This window comes from Protobothrops mucrosquamatus, unplaced genomic scaffold (assembly GCF_001527695.2).
Source record: "Protobothrops mucrosquamatus isolate PMUCROS unplaced genomic scaffold, P.Mucros_1.0 scaffold5807, whole genome shotgun sequence".
Classification (NCBI taxonomy): Eukaryota; Metazoa; Chordata; class Lepidosauria; order Squamata; family Viperidae; genus Protobothrops; species Protobothrops mucrosquamatus.
In genome coordinates, this window is record NW_015391654.1 from 14,470 (window position 1) to 23,803 (window position 9,334).

Sequence of the window (9,334 nt, forward strand, 5' to 3'; positions counted from 1 at the left end):
GTGTAGATGTTCAGAATGTGGTGTAACTGTGACTTGTGCTCATCCTTTTCCAGCTTTACTCCAGAAATACTTGGACAATTATGACTTGAGCATACGAATCATCTACATCTTGGGCACCCTCGGATTCTCCATCGGCACCGCAGTGATGGCCATATTTCCCAACGTCTACGTTGCCATGATCATGATCAGCACCATGGGAATTGTCTCCATGAGTATCTCCTATTGCCCGTATGCACTTCTGGGACAGTACCACGACATCAAGGAGGTATGTGGCCTTACGACTGGTTGAAGAACACCAGGGGTTGAAGGACACCAGTTAGATCAGAGATGGGAATGTCTTGGTTCTCCAGGATTTGATAGAGGTGCTTCCAGTCAAAGTAGCAGATCATCTCTTGCCTTCAAGGTTGGAGGGTGAACTGTGGACGCCTCTTCCTAGAGCTGTGGGGTCCCTCACCTATCCATCCATACCGTTAGGCACAAATCGTGTGTATTGGGGAAGGAGAAGTCCTCCCCCACCTTGGCCTGAGACCTTCTAAAGAACTTCTCCTTGGCTGTCCTCTCTGGACTCGGACAACCAGCCCAATCTGATATTGTGTCCGCCCATTTTTGGATTTGCACAATGCCACTAAACCAGGAATGTCCAACTTTGGCACCCTTAAGACTTGAGGGACTTCAACTCCCAGAGTTCCCCAGCCAGCATGAGTAGAAGTCAGGAGAAATTTCATGAGAACCATTAATCAGTGGAAGCAGCTAGTCTCCTGGAGTTATGAGTGCTCCATCACTGGAAGTTTTCCAAAAAATAGACTGGACAACTATTTGATTGGGATGGGTATAGAGCAGGGGTAGGCCACCTTGGCTCTTTTGTGACTCGTGGACTTCAACTCCCAGAATTCCTCAGCCAGCATGGCTCAGCTTGGAAACCTCTCCCTTTCCCCTCAGCATGGCTGGCTCAGGAATTCTGGGAGTTGAAGTCCACGAGTCATAAACGAGCCAAGGTTGCCTACCCCTGGTTTAGGGTTGGACTAGAAGACCTCCGAGGTCCCTATGATTCTGTGTTCTGTGTTCTAAACAGGTTTCAGGTTTCGGTTAGTAAACCATGTGCTCCAGCATTGACCTGTAGGCCCCTTGTATCTCTCCTCCTGATGTGAAATGACATCCGTTCTGTCTTATATCAGCAAGGAATTAAATGCGTAGCAGATTCCACCACTCAACCCTTTTCTAAGGTTCCATCTCAACGAACTCTCCTAAGCGTCCCAATTTATCCAGTCCATCTTGGTTGGTCTGACAAAGGCTGCTCCATCTTTGCCACGAGGAGCTTCTGCTCAAGTTTTGGCCCAGACACCTCCTCCTTGCCAGATACATGCCTGCCCAAGAAGCCTTGTGGCAGGTTTTCGTAAAAGTCCAGGTAGATCCAAGAACATTTTGGCTGGACGAGAACAGGTCGCCCCAAGCTAACAGTAGACAATAGTTTAAACAAGGAATCCCCAAGGACACTCCTGCCACGTATAACCCTGATGGTGATATTTAGCTGGGTAATGAAATGTCTGCAAGGAAACCACCCAGCTCAGAGATCACCTGGGGATCCACAGGTACGATCAGGGTTGTCTCTGAGAGAGGCCGAGGGATGCAGGAGGTGACGGGGGGGGGAGTGTCTCCTTAAGGCCACCATTTGGGCCTTGACAGCAGCTGCACCCAGCCCTGAACCAGGTTCCATGCTAGAAGGGAATGTGGTGTTTGCTCTCTTTTTATATAGTAGGGGATGGCCCTGTCGGAGTTGGTAGGTTCTTAGTGGTTGGTAACCCACTTGGATATAATCAGAGAGCAAACCCCAGTCTCTTGTAGCATTGATGACATTATCTAGTTGGGTAGCGAAATGTCTGCAAGAAAACCACCAAGCTCAGAGAGCACCAAGGATCCCACAGGTCTCCTCCTCCTCCTCCTCCTCCTCCTCCTCCTCCTCCTCCTCCTCCTCCTCTCTGCAAACCCCACTCCCTTCTAGCACTGATGATGTTACCTAGGTGGGTCGTGAAACATCTGCAAGAAAACCACCAAGCTCAGAGAGCATTAAGGACTCCATAGTCATCCTCCTCCTCTTCCTCCTCCTCCTCCTCCTCCTCCTNCCCCCTCCTCCTCCTCCTCCTCCTCCTCCTCCTCCTCTCTGCAAACCCCACTCCCTTCTAGCACTGATGATGTTACCTAGGTGGGTCGTGAAACATCTGCAAGAAAACCACCAAGCTCAGAGAGCATTAAGGACTCCATAGTCATCCTCCTCCTCTTCCTCCTCCTCCTCCTCCTCCTCCTCCGTGTAAACCCCACTCCCTTCTAGCACTGATGACGTTACCTAGTTTGAGCCGTGAAACATCTGCGTGAAAACCCACCAAGCTCAGAGAGCACCAAGGACCCCACAGCCCTCCTCCACCCTGCAAGCCCCACTCCCTTCTAGCACTGATGGCGTTACCTAGTTGGGTCATGGAATGTCCGCTAGCTCAGAGGAGTCCACAGTTCAACCCTGAGCCACAAAGATTCCCTTCTGAGACACCCCCCCCCCTTGTTGGTTCCTTCAAGGGATCCGAAAACCTGCTCAGATGCACCAGTGGCAACTCCTTTACCTTGGTCTCTGTTTTTTTCTCGTTTGCTCTTTCTCGCAGTACATCCATCACAGCCCCGGCAACTCCAAGCGAGGCTTTGGCATCGACTGCGCCATCTTGTCGTGCCAGGTCTACATCTCCCAGATCCTGGTAGCTTCCGCCTTGGGAGGAGTGGTGGATGCGGTGGGCTCCGTCCGGGTCATTCCAGTGGTGGCGTCCGTGGGCTCTTTCTTGGGCTTCTTGACGGCCACCTTCTTGGTGATTTACCCAGATGTTGGGGAGAGTTCGAAGGAAGAGCAGAAGGAGCTGGCCCCACCCGGCGCGGCCGAAAGCAGCGGCGGGAACGAGGAGAAGCCCATGGTGATCAAGCTCGGCCGCGGGAAGGAAACCGCCGCGCCGGAGGTGGAAGGCGAATCGGCCGTTTGAAGGCGTCCCGGCCCCCTCAACGCACATTCCAAGCCAGAACATCCTTCAAAGCAGAATTTTAAATTTTTAGCAGACAAGCCCTGCTGGTTTAATTTGCAGCAGGGGATTTTAAGTGGGGGGAGGCTTTTAGGGAGAAAAGGTTCTTTCACGCAATTGTAGAGCCCAGAGAATTTTCAGGGCGACGGCTTTCTCTACAATCCAGAAAAAAAATCTCCTTTCGCCCAGGTATTTTTAACGAAGAAAAATGCTTTTTTTGGGGTGGGGGGGATTTCCAAGGCGGTTTTTATCAACAGGCAGGAAAACAGCCTTCTGGTTTTTTTTTTTTAATTATTATTTTGAAAGTCATGGCGTTCTTTTCTCTTATTTTTTTCCCCCTCAAATTATTCATTTGGACAAGTTCCACCCCCATTTTTTTTTTCTCTTTCTCTCTCTCTCTCTCTCTCTCTTTTTTTTTTTAACAATTGGAAAGTTTATGGAACTTAAGCCGTTCTTGCTTACGCTTTTTTTATTATTATTATTATTTCAGGAAAAAGAAAAAAGCTTTTTTTTTCTTCTGTTATTTCATCCAGGCCGTGTGGGTTTTGTTTTTTTCCTTCCAGAGAATCAAATTGCCTTTGGTTGAAATTTGTGCATTTGTAGAATCGATGCAATATTAAAATTGACAGCTTTCCTTGGTGGGTTTTTTTTTTCTTCCCCTCCTCTCTTGAACTTCAGCCTGGAACTCACGTTTTTTTTTGGGGGGGGAGTCATTGTTATTTCTCCACACACACACACACACACACACCTCAATTTTATGTGAAATTACCGCAGCAGAGCTATAGTAGGAGCGTGCTCGTTTATTTATTTTTTTAAAAAACCAACCAACCTCAGGCCGATGGGGTGACTGTCAGTTTGGACCCCAGGTAATCTGGATCCATAGAGCTCTTTTGCTGGAAGGAAAGAGAGATTTCTCCAGATGGGGATGGTGAGAAAAAGAACAAGGTGGGTGGGGGGGGCGAAAGGCAGTGTCTATCACAACCGACAACCTGGGTCAATTTGAATTTTTCGTTATTATTTTTTTCCTTTCTTCGGCTTCGTGGCGTTTAAAAGCCATTCATCTCCTTTGCGAAAAAGCTGCTTGGGGAATCTCCACCATCAGTCTCTTCAAGTGGATTGTGTGGGTTCCCTTGTGTTATGTTTTTGGGGGGGGGGGTTGAGGGGGGGGGAGGGAGGGAGGGAGGGTTTGCTGATTGCACTTTTTCTGAACTTCCAGGCTGGAAACAGGTGGCGATCGCTGAGTTTTTCTAAAACAGGTGGTCTCGCGGAAACCAAAGGCCCACCTCTTGAGACCTGCAGAGTAGCGAACATTTTTCTGCCTACATCGTTGTTGTTTTTTTCCTTGCTTGTTTTTTAGTTCTCTTTCTAAAGTTTTGGGCCTTAAAGGACGCAACTTTGCAAGTTTTTTTTTCCCCCTCGACTTCCGGTGGGTGTCGCCGGAGTCTTAAGGATAATTCTTCCTCGTTTCTTCCCGTCAACGTTTCTTCCCCACCTCTCTCTCCCATCCTTGGATCGGACCTTTGATTTGACCGACTCTTGCAAAGAAGATCACTCTTCCCATGCACGAGGGCCACTTTCTCCAGCAGCGTCCTACAGCTGCTCCCGAAATTCTGCAACTTGGAGGAGACCAGAAATTCCGCAGGCCCCGCCCTTCTTCCAAAGAAGGCATAATTCGGGACAAATTCCCCTGCTAGGCCGGCCTCTGATTCCCTACCACGTCGAGGTGAGGCCTTGTAACCCCGTTAGGAAAGTTCTCCTCCCGCGGACGGTCTCTGAGGCAGATTTCCCGCTGGAGCGTTGCAAATTTGGGATTTTTATTATTTTGTTTTTAACCTGCTGTTCCCTCCCGCAGCACCTCTGTCAAATGCGTGTCAGCAAGCCTAGCGGTTCAGAAGCAACTATCTTTATATATATCTAGTTCGGAGTGAGAAGCGGTCGTTTTTTAGCCTGTTACTTGAATCGTCAATCCATTTCGAAAGGAGGTGTCAAATTTTGCAAAACTGTAGCGCTTGTCCTTCGGCTGGCTTTTTTTTTTTTTTTTTTTTTTGTGAGCTGGCAGGGTGGGGGGGAAAGTCCCCAGAGCGTGGTCCACCAAATCAAGGTGGGTGGGTCTTGGATCCCACCGTAACGGTCCCCCATCTCGACTTGGTTGACCACATCGCTGGTTTTTAAAGCCCCTTCAGTCTTCAGCCAGTCCCGTCTTGTGGCTTTTCAGGGGTCATTTGACCTCTCTCCTCTTTGTAGATCAGTGGGAATTTCACAAGGAGCGCAATTCCTACAGGAGTTTCGTAGAACTGTTTTTTAAAGGACCGAAAGAATATGTTGTTTATCCCTCTTCACCCCGCCCCAACCGAAAACCAATGTAATTTGGAGCATTTCCCTGGACATTTATTTATAAGAGGGCAACCTAAGTGCTGTCTAAGTGGAGAAACAGATTTTATATCGGAGTTTAGCTAAGCGTGTTCTCCTTCTTTCACGCTCAGAGACACTAACACACTCTTTTTCCCCCCCTCCACTATTCCCACCACCCAGCAGTGTTTAATTTACCATGAGAAAAGGGGTAGGTGGGTTTTTTTGCCCCCTTAGGAACGGCGGCTCAGTGCAATTGCTTTTAAATCTGTAATTTTAATTATGATGCTTAAGCCTTCTTAGAAGGCTCCCGCTGGATAGGTCTTGATGACTCATGCGAAATGAAATTGCCGTGTTAGTTTTCTCTTCTTGCAGTTTAAAAAAAAAGGGGGGGGAAACCCCCAGTCCTTTCCTCCTTTCTCCAGTGGACTTTTGCTTGCAGTTCTTTCAGTTGTTCATTTTTCCTTCCTTAGTTTTCATTCCGTTCCATCCATAATTAACAGACGAACCTCCTGCTAAAAAACCTTGGCAGAGAAACTCAAAAAGCACTCAAGATGGCGGCCGTGACTGTTACGGTGGATGCCACGCCCCTTTTTCCCGCCCGTGCACTGCGCCTCTTAAAAGGGGAGGGGCTTCGGTCACACAGCGGCCATCTTGACTTTTTTATTTTTTTTTTCATCCCATCCTTCATCTGCAGGCGACTCAAACGAGCAATGATGTTGTGGTTCCCCCCCCCAAAAAAGATACTTCCTTTAGGGCAGGGGTCTCCAAACTCAGCCACTTTAAGACTTGTGGACATGCTGGCTACGAATTCTGGGAGTTGAAGCCCACCAGTTTTAAAGTTGCCAAGATTGGAGACCCCTTCTTTAAGCCATCAGAGAGTATGATTGTTCCTTCCTGGCTTATTGAGAAGGTCTCAACCATCGTTGGATGACATTCCCTCTTGGTTCTGGAATGAGAAAACAAAAGGTCTCTTAGATGTTGAGCTAGGAAAGTGGGCCTGTGGTTTGGTCCTTCTTCTGATCCACGGTGTAAACAACACTGCAAACCCAAGCTAGTTTTGTGCCCAGTTCTGGTGAGGAAGGACCTCTTAGTCCAATCTTCTCAGCATTGCTCATGTTTAGAGTTCCTGACAGAATAAGTCCCCTTCATCTCTGGAGCTTCATCTTAAGAACATCGAAGTGCTTTCAAAAGTTGATGTCTGAAGAGAGACGTGCAGGGTAGCATTAAATTAGTATGAAATTAAATGGAATTTAGACCTGAACTTTACGATAGACTCGTAGGTCTATCTGTCTGTCTGGAAGACGACGGGACACACATTTTTAAGCGATTTAATCACGTGTCATTAAAACCCAAGACATGATTTGCTGCTTTCTCATTTCGCTAGAAGCCTCCAGATGTCAGACTAAACTAAAGCATAATTTGAGAGGTTTTTTTAGAATAGTGAAAAGTGACCCTGGCTGTATATTTTGGTTTGGGCCTTGGGATGTAAACAAAACTCACCGCATCCTAGTAAATGCTTCTATTTCCATGGTTTTTTAGGGGGAAACATCAATGGCACACATTGAAAATAACTCATCCCTTCGGCTTGTTCAATTAAGAACCACATTCTTCCTTGAATGAGATGTATCCTGTCTATAAAATACAACTGGCTGTATGGAGTGCCTGACCAGATCTATTTTGGGAATTACAGAAATTTATTTTCTCTTAGGCACGACAGTTTTCACCCTTTAGGATGAATTAGGAGGTGGGGGGGGAAAGCAATAACCTTTTTTCATTAATTTTTGGAAATAGGCTCTTATTTGCTTATGAAGAGTTTTACCCAAGCAGCTGTTAAAATATTCTATAATGTTTCAAGCACCTTTTCCCTCATTCAGACCTGTTGGGCTTTTGTCGGTGAAGGGAGCGCCTTCCCACCAGAAAGACCATTGGGTGAACAGGTCACCTGGAGAAGGAATTGGATCCTTTTCAGGTCCTCCACTGGGCCATTTAATTTAGATTATTCATGGCCAGCGGAAAACCCCTGGACAAGATCTGTCCTCCATCATAGTGGTCTTTCTCCGTGCTAAACTCCTGGAGAGGGAACCTTTGACTTTCACGTCTTTGGAAGATCTTTGACAGAGATGCAAAATCAAGTCTGGTTAGAGCTGAACTGTATCTTGGTTCACTAATCTGATTTTGGTGGAACAGAACCAGGGCCTTCAACTCCTGGTAGCAGATGAGAACCCAGGCTGGGCCTTCAAGGAGGCATTTCAGACACATAACACAGCATGAGAAGGAAGAAGAGGCGTTCTGTCACCGCACAGTTTAAGAAAACCAGACCCCGTCAGATGTTCCCGTGTGAAAGCTTCTAATGACGACTTTCTAGATCCAATTTGATTGCAGCTCAGTTTGCAAGTTCATCTAGCTCTTTCGCTTTGGGGTCCAATTCACCTTCGATCCCTCTTTGATTTCTTTTCATCTCTTGAACCCGTGCTCCTTTTGTTATCCTGGGTTTGCCAAAGTGTATTTCCATGCCTCGATCAGACCACGATTGATTAGTGTGCGGCTTCCTCAGCACTTTTGCGCAAAGTCCTGGCAGTTGTACAGAGGACCCCGGTGGAAGATCTTGAAGCGTATTATAGTGGGTTTTTAAAAAAAAATCATTTGCAGATCGGCCTGGGTTTTGTTCGTAGGCCAACTAAAAGTTAGGAAACATCAAAAAGTTGCGCAAGAATGGAAATTGGCGACTGTGGTGTGGAAAGGGGGAGAGAGAGAGAGACACGGAGAAAAAGAAAGAACAAATAAAAACCGAAATTGTTTTCGTTGTCTCCTAGATGTGGATTCTGAAATTTGCAGTGTTTTCTGCAAGAAAAGATTTGAGGCCTTAAAAAACTGTGCTGGAGGGAGGGAAGTCATTTGCCAAAAGAAAAATGAACTATCCAGAGTCCCCGTTTCCATGTTGCACTCGAAGCTTCATCGGTGATCTACCTTGTATTAGAATCAGCTTGATGGCTGGGTGGAGATGGTGGGAGAATCTGCAGTCAGGAAGAAAGTTAGGGATCATAAGAGTTTCTCCTGCTTAAGCACCTCCCCAGACAGTTGAATTTAATTAGTTTTTTTTTCTTTCCCCACTAGATTTCATTATAGAAGGTTTTGTCTCCTGTGTAAGAGGGAAATGGCATTTGAATTTAGGGTGAGTTGAACCCTGATATTGCACCTGCTTGCCGTGAACCTTCCTTGGAACAATTCCTCGGTCCCCAACGGATCACAAAACGGGCCCGGTTCCGTAGGTGTCTTTCAAAGTTGCCAAAAGGATAACTTTGGAGTCATTGTGTAGCTGTATAACATCTGTTTGCTCCAAACATCTGGAAGGGTGGCAAATGTTCCCAGAGTAAATTCTCAAGATCTTGCTTCTTCAGAATCAGGAAAGGGGGGCTGAGATTTATTTTGCAGCGGTCAAAGTGTCATCCCCCATCGAGGTAGCCCTGTCGAGTTCCTTCTGCCTTCCCAGCCTCCAGGGTGTGAGATGGGTGATAATGAAGTAGCTTTTCCCACGTTCGTTGTTTTTTGTTGTTGTTGTTGTTGTCACTTCCTCGGTTGTTCAATGGCCAGCTGATTTTTTTGTTTTGTTTTGTTTTGTTTCTGAGGGAGAAAAAAAAATGCCTCATCTACTGAAAAGCTGCATCTAGGCATCTCATACTGACTAAAGAAATCAATATAAGTATATATAGATATCTATAATTAGTTCCATTGTGAACTGGCCGTAAGAAACTTCTTTTTTATCAACTTATTAAGTTGGAGCACTATACTGGCTCTTGCTGAGTTTAGCAATGTTTATAAGTGTGTGTTAAACACATGACGTTTTCACGTGGACTGCGGGAAAAGGGATAAGCGAGACGACGGGACGGCTTTACGCCTGGGATAATATGATTTCAGCACAGATATTTTGTTGT

The 9,334-nt window shown here is 46.5% G+C and overlaps 1 protein-coding gene across 1 annotated transcript in view; it reads left to right on the forward strand.

The window, feature by feature from the left end:
• The window catches only part of SLC45A4 (solute carrier family 45 member 4), a gene marked incomplete at its 5' end in the record, with an annotated part of 17,110 nt that extends 13,904 nt beyond the window's left edge, over positions 1 to 3,206 (forward strand). Inside the window, 2 exons of the mRNA XM_015829304.1 lie at positions 54 to 265; positions 2,649 to 3,206. Of these exons, the coding sequence (XP_015684790.1) occupies positions 54 to 265; positions 2,649 to 3,014 (578 nt within the window). The remainder of the gene's footprint in view (positions 1 to 53; positions 266 to 2,648) is intronic.
• Between the last annotated feature and the right edge of the window lie 6,128 nt (positions 3,207 to 9,334).